The sequence below is a fragment of the Oncorhynchus mykiss genome, unplaced genomic scaffold, assembly GCF_013265735.2.
Source record: "Oncorhynchus mykiss isolate Arlee unplaced genomic scaffold, USDA_OmykA_1.1 un_scaffold_232, whole genome shotgun sequence".
Taxonomy (NCBI): Eukaryota; Metazoa; Chordata; class Actinopteri; order Salmoniformes; family Salmonidae; genus Oncorhynchus; species Oncorhynchus mykiss.
In genome coordinates this window covers 293,215-307,183 of record NW_023493699.1, presented here as the reverse complement: position 1 = coordinate 307,183, position 13,969 = coordinate 293,215, and the positions used below count along the sequence as shown (strand labels likewise).

General features: G+C 50.6%; 1 protein-coding gene across 3 annotated transcripts in view; it reads left to right on the top strand.

The window, feature by feature from the left end:
• The window catches only part of LOC110532856 (HBS1-like protein), a 104,051-nt gene that overhangs the window by 47,321 nt on the left and 42,761 nt on the right, over nucleotides 1-13,969 (top strand). For all 3 annotated transcript variants that reach the window (XM_036973342.1, XM_036973344.1, XM_036973343.1), the window contains one exon: nucleotides 5,844-5,952. In XM_036973342.1, coding sequence (XP_036829237.1) covers nucleotides 5,844-5,952 — 109 coding nt within the window. The remainder of the gene's footprint in view (nucleotides 1-5,843; nucleotides 5,953-13,969) is intronic.

The following is a 13,969-nucleotide window of genomic DNA, read 5'->3' as shown; positions in this document are numbered from 1 at the left end:
GTAGTAGTCAGGACATTTATACTTCTGATACTGTCTCTGTAGTAGTCAGGACATTTATACTTCTGATACTGTCTCTGTAGTAGTCAGGACATTTATACTTCTGATACTGATACTGTCTCTGTAGTAGTCAGGGCATTTATACTTCTGATACTGTCTCTGTAGTAGTCAGGGCATTTATACTTCTGATACTGATACTGTCTCTGTAGTAGTCAGGACATTTATACTTCTGATACTGTCTCTGTAGTAGTCAGGGCATTTATACTTCTGATACTGATACTGTCTCTGTAGTAGTCAGGGCATTTATACTTCTGATACTGTCTCTGTAGTAGTCAGGGCATTTATACTTCTGATACTGTCTCTGTAGTAGTCAGGGCATTTATACTTCTGATACTGTCTCTGTAGTAGTCAGGGTATTTATACTTCTGATACTGTCTCTGTAGTAGTCAGGGCATTTATACTTCTGATACTGTCTCTGTAGTAGTCAGGGCATTTATACTTCTGATACTGTCTCTGTAGTAGTCAGGACATTTATACTACTGATACTGTCTCTGTAGTAGTCAGGGCATTTATACTTCTGATACTGATACTGTCTCTGTAGTAGTCAGGGCATTTATACTTCTGATACTGATACTGTCTCTGTAGTAGTCAGGGCATTTATACTTCTGATACTGTCTCTGTAGTAGTCAGGACATTTATACTTCTGATACTGATACTGTCTCTGTAGTAGTCAGGACATTTATACTTCTGATACTGTCTCTGTAGTAGTCAGGACATTTATACTTCTGATACTGTCTCTGTAGTAGTCAGGACATTTATACTTCTGATACTGTCTCTGTAGTAGTCAGGACATTTATACTTCTGATACTGATACTGTCTCTGTAGTAGTCAGGACATTTATACTTCTGATACTGTCTCTGTAGTAGTCAGGGCATTTATACTTCTGATACTGTCTCTGTAGTAGTCAGGACATTTATACTTCTGATACTGTCTCTGTAGTAGTCAGGGCATTTATACTTCTGATACTGATACTGTCTCTGTAGTAGTCAGGACATTTATACTTCTGATACTGTCTCTGTAGTAGTCAGGACATTTATACTACTGATACTGTCTCTGTAGTAGTCAGGACATTTATACTTCTGATACTGATACTGTCTCTGTAGTAGTCAGGACATTTATACTTCTGATACTGATACTGTCTCTGTAGTAGTCAGGACATTTATACTTCTGATACTGTCTCTGTAGTAGTCAGGACATTTATACTTCTGATACTGTCTCTGTAGTAGTCAGGGCATTTATACTACTGATACTGTCTCTGTAGTAGTCAGGACATTTATACTTCTGATACTGTCTCTGTAGTAGTCAGGGCATTTATACTACTGATACTGTCTCTGTAGTAGTCAGGACATTTATACTTCTGATACTGTCTCTGTAGTAGTCAGGGCATTTATACTTCTGATACTGTCTCTGTAGTAGTCAGGACATTTATACTTCTGATACTGATACTGTCTCTGTAGTAGTCAGGACATTTATACTTCTGATACTGTCTCTGTAGTAGTCAGGACATTTATACTTCTGATACTGATACTGTCTCTGTAGTAGTCAGGACATTTATACTTCTGATACTGATACTGTCTCTGTAGTAGTCAGGACATTTATACTTCTGATACTGTCTCTGTAGTAGTCAGGACATTTATACTTCTGATACTGTCTCTGTAGTAGTCAGGACATTTATACTTCTGATACTGTCTCTGTAGTAGTCAGGACATTTATACTTCTGATACTGATACTGTCTCTGTAGTAGTCAGGGCATTTATACTTCTGATACTGTCTCTGTAGTAGTCAGGGCATTTATACTTCTGATACTGTCTCTGTAGTAGTCAGGACATTTATACTTCTGATACTGATACTGTCTCTGTAGTAGTCAGGGCATTTATACTTCTGATACTGTCTCTGTAGTAGTCAGGGCATTTATACTACTGATACTGATACTGTCTCTGTAGTAGTCAGGACATTTATACTACTGATACTGTCTCTGTAGTAGTCAGGACATTTATACTTCTGATACTGATACTGTCTCTGTAGTAGTCAGGGCATTTATACTTCTGATACTGATACTGTCTCTGTAGTAGTCAGGGCATTTATACTTCTGATACTGTCTCTGTAGTAGTCAGGGCATTTATACTTCTGATACTGTCTCTGTAGTAGTCAGGGCATTTATACTTCTGATACTGATACTGTCTCTGTAGTAGTCAGGGCATTTATACTTCTTGCACTTCGCAGAGTGGAGCAGAGCTGTTGTCAAGGAAGTGAGTTTGTGTTTCTACAGGACCTCTCGCCCTCACCTACCGTCAACCAATCATGTCAATGCGGAGCCGTACAGGGCCCTCCTCATTGTTAGGACATTTGTGAGGCGCACGGCGATGTGGTGCAGAGCTCCGTTTGCCCTCTGAGGCGACACCACTGGGTCACACCCTCCTTACGGAGTCTCTGACCACATTTTCAGATCAAACTTCAATTGGCCCTGACCCTGACAGCAGTCTGCGGACTAGGTGTGACAGCAGTCTGTGGACTAGGTGTGACATCAGTCTGTGGACTAGGTGTGACATCAGTCTGTGGACTAGGTGTGACATCAGTCTGTGGACTAGGTGTGACAGCAGTCTGTGGACTAGGTGTGACATCAGTCTGTGGACTAGGTGTGACATCAGTCTGTGGACTAGGTGTGACATCAGTCTGTGGACTAGGTGTGACAGCAGTCTGTGGACTAGGTGTGACATCAGTCTGTGGACTAGGTGTGACAGCAGTCTGTGGACTAGGTGTGACAGCAGTCTGTGGACTAGGTGTGACAGCAGTCTGTGGACTAGGTGTGACAGCAGTCTGTGGACTAGGTGTGACATCAGTCTGTGGACTAGGTGTGACATCAGTCTGTGGACTAGGTGTGACATCAGTCTGTGGACTAGGTGTGACAGCAGTCTGTGGACTAGGTGTGACAGCAGTCTGTGGACTAGGTGTGACATCAGTCTGTGGACTAGGTGTGACATCAGTCTGTGGACTAGGTGTGACAGCAGTCTGTGGACTAGGTGTGACAGCAGTCTGTGGACTAGGTGTGACATCAGTCTGTGGACTAGGTGTGACATCAGTCTGTGGACTAGGTGTGACAGCAGTCTGGACTAGGTGTGACATCAGTCTGTGGACTAGGTGTGACAGCAGTCTGTGGACTAGGTGTGACAGCAGTCTGTGGACTAGGTGTGACATCAGTCTGTGGACTAGGTGTGACATCAGTCTGTGGACTAGGTGTGACAGCAGTCTGTGGACTAGGTGTGACATCAGTCTGTGGACTAGGTGTGACATCAGTCTGTGGACTAGGTGTGACAAATATCTGGATCATACCATCTCCCCTCTCTCTGAAACATCTCTCCCTGTGTGTGTGAGAGAGACTGTGTGTGTGTGTGTGTGTGTGTGTGTGTGTGTGTGTGTGTGTGTGTGTGAGAGAGACAGTGTGTGTGTGTGAGAGACAGTGTGTGTGTGTGTGAGAGACAGTGTGTGTGTGTGAGAGAGACATTGTGTGTGTGTGAGAGAGAGACCGTGGTGTGTGTGTGTGTGTAAGACCGTGTTGTGTGTGTGTGTGTGTAAGACCGTGTTGTGTGTGTGTGTGTGTAAGACCGTGTTGTGTGTGTGTGTGTGTGTAAGACCGTGTTGTGTGTGTGTGTAAGACCGTGTTGTGTGTGTGTGTGTACATTTGTGTTCATGACAGGGTATTGCGTTTGTTTAGTTGGCGCCCCAAGAATCATTCTGTGAAATGTATCACTGCTCTATTTCCATAGTAACTGCCAGTTCTGAAATTAACCCTCTACCGACCTACCTGTTCCCCGTCAAACACCAGTCATACCAGCACATCCCTGACTCATCTAGCTAGACCCAGGTCCTGTAGCAGACTCATCTAGCTAGACCCAGGTCCTGTAGCAGACTCATCTAGCTAGACCCAGGCCCTGTAGCAGACTCATCTAGCTAGACCCAGGTCCTGTAGCAGACTCATCTAGCTAGACCCAGGTCCTGTAGCAGACTCATCTAGCTAGACCCAGGCCCTGTAGCAGACTCATCTAGCTAGACCCAGGCCCTGTGGCAGACTCATCTAGCTAGACCCAGGCCCTGTAGCAGACTCATCTAGCTAGACCCAGGTCCTGTAGCAGACTCATCTAGCTAGACCCAGGTCCTGTAGCAGACTCATCTAGCTAGACCCAGGCCCTGTAGCAGACTCATCTAGCTAGACCCAGGCCCTGTGGCAGACTCATCTAGCTAGACCCAGGCCCTGTAGCAGACTCATCTAGCTAGACCCAGGTCCTGTAGCAGACTCATCTAGCTAGACCCAGGTCCTGTAGCAGACTCATCTAGCTAGACCCAGGTCCTGTAGCAGACTCATCTAGCTAGACCCAGGCCCTGTAGCAGACTCACCTGCTGATGATGCTAGTTGTATCGTGTTTATGAAGCTAGCTATAACTGTTGATGATGCTAGTTGTATCAGTTGATGAAGCTCGCTGTATCGTGTTTATGAAGCTAGCTGTATCTGTTGATGATGCTAGCTGTATCTGTTGATGAAGCTAGTTGTATCTGTTGATGAAGCCAGCTGTATCTGTTGATGAAGCCAGCTGTATCTGTTGATGAAGCTAGCTGTATCTGTTGATGAAGCTAGCTGTATCTGTTGATGAAGCTAGCTGTATCTGTTGATGATGCTAGCTGTATCTGTTGATGATGCTAGCTGTATCTGTTGATGATGCTAGTTGTATCTGTTGATGATGCTAGCTGTATCTGTTGATGAAGCTAGCTGTATCTGTTGATGAAGCTAGCTGTATCTGTTGATGAAGCCAGCTGTATCTGTTGATGAAGCCAGCTGTATCTGTTGATGAAGCTAGCTGTATCTGTTGATGATGCTAGCTGTATCTGTTGATGATGCTAGCTGTATCTGTTGATGAAGCCAGCTGTATCTGTTGATGAAGCTAGCTGTATCTGTTGATGAAGCTAGCTGTATCTGTTGATGAAGCCAGCTGTATCTGTTGATGAAGCTAGCTGTATCTGTTGATGAAGCCAGCTGTATCTGTTGATGAAGCCAGCTGTATCTGTTGATGAAGCCAGCTGTATCTGTTGATGAAGCCAGCTGTATCTGTTGATGAAGCCAGCTGTATCTGTTGATGAAGCCAGCTGTATCTGTTGATGATGCTAGCTGTATCTGTTGATGAAGCCAGCTGTATCTGTTGATGAAGCCAGCTGTATCTGTTGATGAAGCCAGCTGTATCTGTTGATGAAGCCAGCTGTATCTGTTGATGAAGCCAGCTGTATCTGTTGATGAAGCTAGCTGTATCTGTTGATGAAGCCAGCTGTATCTGTTGATGAAGCCAGCTGTATCTGTTGATGAAGCCAGCTGTATCTGTTGATGAAGCTAGCTGTATCTGTTGATGATGCTAGTTGTATCTGTTGATGATGCTAGCTGTATCTGTTGATGAAGCCAGCTGTATCTGTTGATGAAGCCAGCTGTATCTGTTGATGAAGCTAGCTGTATCTGTTGATGATGCTAGCTGTATCTGTTGATGATGCTAGTTGTATCTGTTGATGATGCTAGCTGTATCTGTTGATGAAGCTAGTTGTATCTGTGTGGTATTCAAATCCATCTGACACCTTGTATATTTGCTGATGGTTCTCCACATGTAGTGATTTACTAGTTCAGTTTTGTTGTATTCCTGTGTGTGAGAGAATATTATTGTGTTTGTATGGAGTTGCATGAAGTGTGTTTATGTGTGTTACTGAGTGTGTGTTTATGTGTATTACTGAGTGTGTGTCTCTCTCTCCCCCAGCTAAGGACCGTGATGCGGGGCAGTGTCAACTGGACTCAGAAGTTCTGCCTAAAGTGGCCCGCATGACCGTCTCAGGGAAGAAACAGACCATGGGCTTTGACGTGCCGAGGTATAACACACACACACACTATGTTCATCAACTTTTCTCTGAGGCAGACTGGAGAGATAACGACTATAGTAGTTGGGGATGTGAACAGTTGGGGATGTGAACAGTTGGGGAAGGGAACAGGAACTGTTGGGGATGTGAACAGTTGGGGAAGGGAACAGGAACAGTTGGAGAAGGGAACAGGGACAGTTGGGGAAGGGAACAGGAACAGTTGGGGAAGGGAACAGGAACAGTTGGGGAAGGGAACAGGAACAGTTGGGGAAGGGAACAGCAACAGTTGGGGAAGGGAACAGGAACAGTTGGGGAAGGGAACAGGGACAGTTGGGGAAGGGAACAGGAACTGTTGGGGAAGGGAAAAGGGACAGTTGGGGACGGGAACAGTTGGGGACGGGAACAGGGACAGTTGGGGAAGGGAACAGGAACAGTTGGGGAAGGGAACAGGAACAGTTGGGGAAGGGAACAGGGACAGTTGGGGAACGGAACAGGAACAGTTGGGGAAGGGAACAGGAACAGTTGGGGAAGGGAACAGGGACAGTTGGGGAAGGGAACAGGAACAGTTGGGGAAGGGAACAGGAACAGTTGGGTAAGGGAACAGGAACAGTTGGGGACGGGAACAGTTGGGGAAGGGAACAGGAACAGTTGGGGAAGAGAACAGGAACAGCTGGGGACGGGAACAGTTGGGGACGGGAACAGGAACAGTTGGGGAAGGGAACAGTTGGGGAAGGGAACAGGAACAGTTGGGGAATGGAACAGGAACAGTTGGGGAAGGGAACAGGAACAGTTGGGGAAGGGAACAGTTGGGGAAGGGAACAGGAACAGTTGGGGACGGGAACAGGAACAGTTGAGGAAGGGAACAGGAACAGTTGGGGAAGGGAACAGGAACAGTTGGGGAAGGGAACAGGAACAGTTGGGGAAGGGAACAGGAACAGTTGGGGAAGGGAACAGGAACAGTTGGGGAAGGGAGCATGAACAGTTGGGGAAGGGAACAGGAACTGTTGGGGAAGGGAACAGGAACTGTTGGGGAAGGGAACAGGAACAGTTGGGGAAGGGAACAGGAACAGTTGGGGAAGGGAACAGGAACAGTTGGGGAACGGAACAGGAACAGTTGGGGAAGGGAACAGGAACAGTTGGGGAAGGGAAAAGGGACAGTTGGGGACGGGAACAGTTGGGGACGGGAACAGGGACAGTTGGGGAAGGGAACAGGAACAGTTGGGGAAGGGAACAGGAACAGTTGGGGAAGGGAACAGGGACAGTTGGGGAACGGAACAGGAACAGTTGGGGAAGGGAACAGGAACAGTTGGGGAAGGGAACAGGGACAGTTGGGGAAGGGAACAGGAACAGTTGGGGAAGGGAACAGGAACAGTTGGGTAAGGGAACAGGAACAGTTGGGGACGGGAACAGTTGGGGAAGGGAACAGGAACAGTTGGGGAAGAGAACAGGAACAGCTGGGGACGGGAACAGTTGGGGACGGGAACAGGAACAGTTGGGGAAGGGAACAGTTGGGGAAGGGAACAGGAACAGTTGGGGAATGGAACAGGAACAGTTGGGGAAGGGAACAGGAACAGTTGGGGAAGGGAACAGTTGGGGAAGGGAACAGGAACAGTTGGGGACGGGAACAGGAACAGTTGAGGAAGGGAACAGGAACAGTTGGGGAAGGGAACAGGAACAGTTGGGGAAGGGAACAGGAACAGTTGGGGAAGGGAACAGGAACAGTTGGGGAAGGGAACAGGAACAGTTGGGGAAGGGAGCATGAACAGTTGGGGAAGGGAACAGGAACTGTTGGGGAAGGGAACAGGAACTGTTGGGGAAGGGAACAGGAACAGTTGGGGAAGGGAACAGGAACAGTTGGGGAAGGGAACAGGAACAGTTGGGGAAGGGAACAGTTGGGGAAGGGAACAGGAACAGTTGGGGAAGGGAACAGGGACAGTTGGGGAAGGGAACAGGAACAGTTGGGGAAGGGAACAGTTGGGGAAGGGAACAGGAACAGTTGGGGAAGAGAACAGGAACAGCTGGGGACGGGAACAGTTGGGGACGGGAACAGGAACAATTGGGGAAGGGAACAGTTGGGGAAGGGAACAGGAACAGTTGGGGAAGAGAACAGGAACAGCTGGGGACGGGAACAGTTGGGGACGGGAACAGGAACAGTTGGGGAAGGGAACAGGAACAGTTGGGGAAGGGAACAGGAACAGTTGGGGAATGGAACAGGAACAGTTGGGGAAGGGAACAGGAACAGTTGGGGACGGGAACAGGAACAGTTGAGGAAGGGAACAGGAACAGTTGGGGAAGGGAACAGGAACAGTTGGGGAAGGGAACAGGAACAGTTGGGGAAGGGAACAGGAACAGTTGGGGAAGGGAACAGGAACAGTTGGGGAAGGGAACAGGAACAGTTGGGGAAGGGAACAGTTGGGGAAGGGAACAGGAACAGTTGGGGAAGGGAACAGGGACAGTTGGGGAAGGGAACAGGAACAGTTGGGGAAGGGAACAGTTGGGGAAGGGAACAGGAACAGTTGGGGAAGGGAACAGGGACAGTTGGGGAAGGGAACAGGAACAGTTGGGGAAGGGAACAGGAACAGTTGGGGAAGGGAACAGGAACAGTTGGGGAAGGGAACAGGGACAGTTGGGGAAGGGAACAGGGACAGTTGGGGAAGGGAACAGGGACAGTTGGGGAAGGGAACAGAGACAGTTGGGGAAGGGAACAGGAACAGTTGGGGAAGGGAACAGGAACAGTTGGGAAAGGGAACAGGAACAGTTGGGAAAGGGAACAGGAACAGTTGGGGAAGGGAACAGGAACAGTTGGGGACGGGAACAGGGACAGTTGGGGAAGGGAACAGGAACAGTTGGGGAAGTGAACAGGGACAGTTGGGGAATGGAACAGGAACAGTTGGGGACGGGAACAGGGACAGTTGGGGAACGGAACAGGAACAATTGGGGAAGGGAACAGGGACAGTTGGGGAAGGGAACAGGGACAGTTGGGGATGTGAACAGGGACAGTTGGGAAAGGGAACAGGAACAGTTGGGGAAGGGAACAGGGACAGTTGGGGAAGGGAACAGGAACAGTTGGGGAAGGGAACAGGAACAGTTGGGGAAGGGAACAGGAACAGTTGGGGACGGGAACAGGAACAGTTGGGGAAGGAAACAGGAACAGTTGGGGAAGGAAACAGGAACAGTTGGGGAAGGGAACAGGAACTGTTGGGGAAGGGAACAGGAACAGTTGGGGATGGGAACAGTTGGGGACGGGAACAGGGACAGTTGGGGAAGGGAACAGGAACAGTTGGGGAAGGGAACAGGGACAGTTGGGGAAGGGAACAGGGACAGTTGGGGAAGGGAACTGGGACAGTTGGGGACGGGAACAGGGACAGTTGGGGAAGGGAACAGGGACAGTTGGGGAAGGGAACAGGAACAGTTGGGGAAGGGAACAGGGACAGTTGGGGAAGGGAACAGGGACAGTTGGGGACGGGAACAGTTGGGGAAGGGAACAGGAACAGTTGGGGAAGGAAACAGGAACAGTTGGGGATGGGAACAGGAACAGTTGGGGATGTGAACAGTTGGGGAAGGGAACATGAACAGTTGGGGAAGGGAACAGGAACAGTTGGGGAAGGGAACAGGGACAGTTGGGAAAGGGAACAGGAACAGTTGGGGAAGGGAACAGAAACAGTTGGGGAAGGGAACAGGAACAGTTGGGGAAGGGAACAGGAACAGCTGGGGAAGGGAACAGGAACAGTTGGGGACGGGAACAGTTGGGGAAGGGAACAGGAACAGTTGGGGAAGAGAACAGGAACAGCTGGGGACGGGAACAGTTGGGGACGGGAACAGGAACAGTTGGGGAAGGGAACAGTTGGGGAAGGGAACATGAACAGTTGGGGAAGGGAACAGGAACAGTTGGGGAAGGGAACAGGGACAGTTGGGAAAGGGAACAGGAACAGTTGGGGAAGGGAACAGGAACAGTTGGGGAAGGGAACAGGAACAGTTGGGGAAGGGAACAGGAACAGTTGGGGAAGGGAACAGGGACAGTTGGGGAAGGGAACAGGGACAGTTGGGGAAGGGAACTGGAACAGTTGGGGACGGGAACAGGGACAGTTGGGGAAGGGAACAGGGACAGTTGGGGAAGGGAACAGGAACAGTTGGGGAAGGGAACAGGGACAGTTGGGGAAGGGAACAGGGACAGTTGGGGACGGGAACAGTTGGGGAAGGGAACAGGAACAGTTGGGGAAGGAAACAGGAACAGTTGGGGATGGGAACAGGAACAGTTGGGGATGTGAACAGTTGGGGAAGGGAACATGAACAGTTGGGGAAGGGAACAGGAACAGTTGGGGAAGGGAACAGGGACAGTTGGGAAAGGGAACAGGAACAGTTGGGGAAGGGAACAGGAACAGTTGGGGAAGGGAACAGGAACAGTTGGGGAAGGGAACAGGAACAGCTGGGGAAGGGAACAGGAACAGTTGGGGACGGGAACAGTTGGGGAAGGGAACAGGAACAGTTGGGGAAGAGAACAGGAACAGCTGGGGACGGGAACAGTTGGGGACGGGAACAGGAACAGTTGGGGAAGGGAACAGGAACAGTTGGGGAAGGGAACAGGAACAGTTGGGGAAGGGAACAGGAACAGTTGGGGAAGGGAGCATGAACAGTTGGGGAAGGGAACAGGAACTGTTGGGGAAGGGAACAGGAACAGTTGGGGAAGGGAACAGGAACAGTTGGGGAAGGGAACAGGAACAGTTGGGGAAGGGAACAGGAACAGTTGGGGAAGGGAACAGGAACAGTTGGGGAAGGGAACAGGAACTGTTGGGGAAGGGAACAGGAACAGTTGGGGAAGGGAACAGGAACAGTTGGGGAAGGGAACAGGAACAGTTGGGGAAGGGAACAGGAACAGTTGGGGAAGGGAACAGATGGGGAAGGGAACAGGAACAGTTGGGGAAGGGAACAGGGACAGTTGGGGAAGGGAACAGGAACAGTTGGGGAAGGGAACAGTTGGGGAAGGGAACAGGGACAGTTGGGGAAGGGAACAGGAACAGTTGGGGAAGGGAACAGGAACAGTTGGGGAAGGGAACAGGAACAGTTGGGGAGGGGAACAGGGACAGTTGGGGAAGGGAACAGGGACAGTTGGGGAAGGGAACAGGGACAGTTGGGGAAGGGAACAGAGACAGTTGGGGAAGGGAACAGGAACAGTTGGGGAAGGGAACAGGAACAGTTGGGAAAGGGAACAGGAACAGTTGGGAAAGGGAACAGGAACAGTTGGGGAAGGGAACAGGAACAGTTGGGGACGGGAACAGGGACAGTTGGGGAAGGGAACAGGAACAGTTGGGGAAGTGAACAGGGACAGTTGGGGAATGGAACAGGAACAGTTGGGGACGGGAACAGGGACAGTTGGGGAACGGAACAGGAACAATTGGGGAAGGGAACAGGGACAGTTGGGGAAGGGAACAGGGACAGTTGGGGATGTGAACAGGGACAGTTGGGAAAGGGAACAGGAACAGTTGGGGAAGGGAACAGGGACAGTTGGGGAAGGGAACAGGAACAGTTGGGGAAGGGAACAGGAACAGTTGGGGAAGGGAACAGGAACAGTTGGGGACGGGAACAGGAACAGTTGGGGAAGGAAACAGGAACAGTTGGGGAAGGGAACAGGAACAGTTGGGAAAGGGAACAGGAACTGTTGGGGAAGGGAACAGGAACAGTTGGGGACGGGAACAGTTGGGGACGGGAACAGGGACAGTTGGGGAAGGGAACAGGAACAGTTGGGGACGGGAACAGTTGGGGAAGGGAACAGGAACAGTTGGGGAAGGAAACAGGAACAGTTGGGGATGGGAACAGGAACAGTTGGGGATGTGAACAGTTGGGGAAGGGAACATGAACAGTTGGGGAAGGGAACAGGAACAGTTGGGGAAGGGAACAGGGACAGTTGGGAAAGGGAACAGGAACAGTTGGGGAAGGGAACAGGAACAGTTGGGGAAGGGAACAGGAACAGTTGGGGAAGGGAACAGGAACAGTTGGGGAAGGGAACAGGAACACTTGGGGAAGGGAACAGGAACAGTTGGGGACGGGAACAGTTGGGGAATGGAACAGGAACAGTTGGGGAAGAGAACAGGAACAGCTGGGGACGGGAACAGTTGGGGACCGGAACAGGAACAGTTGGGGAAGGGAACAGGAACAGTTGGGGAAGGGAACAGGAACAGTTGGGGAAGGGAACAGGAACAGTTGGGGAAGGGAACAGGAACAGTTGGGAAGGGAACAGGAACAGTTGGGGAAGGGAACAGGAACAGTTGGGGAAGGGAATAGGAACAGTTGGGGAAGGGAACAGGAACAGTTGGGGAAGGGAACAAGAACAGTTGGGGAAGGGAACAGGAACAGTTGGGGAAGGGAACAGTTGGGGACGGGAACAGGGACAGTTGGGGAAGGGAACAGGAACAGTTGGGGAAGGAAACAGGGACAGTTGGGGAAGGGAACAGGGACAGTTGGGGAAGGGAACTGGAACAGTTGGGGACGGGAACAGGAACAGTTGGGGAAGGGAACAGGAACAGTTGGGGAAGGGAACAGGAACAGTTGGGGAAGGGAACAGGGACAGTTGGGGAAGGGAACAGGAACAGTTGGGGAAGGGAACAGGGACAGTTGGGGAAGGGAACAGGAACAGTTGGGGAAGGGAACAGGAACAGTTGGGGAAGGGAACAGGAACAGTTGGGGAAGGGAACAGGAACAGTTGGGGAAGGGAACAGGAACAGTTGGGGAAGGGAACAGGAACAGTTGGGGAAAGGAACAGTTGGGGAAGGGAACAGGAACAGTTGGGGAAGGGAACAGGGACAGTTGGGGAAGGGAACAGGAACAGTTGGGGAAGGGAACAGGAACAGTTGGGGAAGGGAACAGGGACAGTTGGGGAAGGGAACAGGGACAGTTGGGGAAGGGAACAGGGACAGTTGGGGAAGGGAACAGGGACAGTTGGGGAAGGGAACAGAGACAGTTGGGGAAGGGAACAGGAACAGTTGGGAAAGGGAACAGGAACAGTTGGGGAAGGGAACAGGAACAGTTGGGGACGGGAACAGGGACAGTTGGGGAAGGGAACAGGAACAGTTGGGGAAGTGAACAGGGACAGTTGGGGAAGGGAACAGGAACAGTTGGGGACGGGAACAGGGACAGTTGGGGAAGGGAACAGGAACAGTTGGGGAAGGGAACAGGGACAGTTGGGGAAGGGAACAGGGACAGTTGGGGAAGGGAACAGGGACAGTTGGGGATGTGAACAGGGACAGTTGGGAAAGGGAACAGGAACAGTTGGGGAAGGGAACAGGGACAGTTGGGGAAGGGAACAGGAACAGTTGGGGAAGGGAACAGGAACAGTTGGGGAAGGGAACAGGAACAGTTGGGGAAGGGAACAGGAACAGTTGGGGACGGGAACAGTTGGGGACGGGAACAGGAACAGTTGGGGAAGGAAACAGGAACAGTTGGGGAAGGGAACATGAACAGTTGGGAAAGGGAACAGGAACTGTTGGGGAAGGGAACAGGAACAGTTGGGGAAGGGAACAGTTGGGGACGGGAACAGGGACAGTTGGGGAAGGGAACAGGGACAGTTGGGGAAGGGAACAGGGACAGTTGGGGAAGGGAACTGGAACAGTTGGGGACGGGAACAGGGACAGTTGGGGAAGGGAACAGGGACAGTTGGGGAAGGGAACAGGAACAGTTGGGGAAGGGAACAGGGACAGTTGGGGAAGGGAACAGGAACAGTTGGGGACGGGAATAGTTGGGGAAGGGAACAGGAACAGTTGGGGAAGGAAACAGGAACAGTTGGGGATGGGAACAGGAACAGTTGGGGATGTGAACAGTTGGGGAAGGGAACATGAATAGTTGGGGAAGGGAACAGGGACAGTTGGGGAAGGGAACAGGGACAGTTGGGAAAGGGAACAGGAACAGTTGGGGAAGGGAACAGGAACAGTTGGGGAAGGGAACAGGAACAGTTGGGGAAGGGAACAGGAACAGTTGGGGACGGGAACAGGAACAGTTGGGGAAGGGAACAGGAACAGTTGGGGAAGGGAACAGGAAC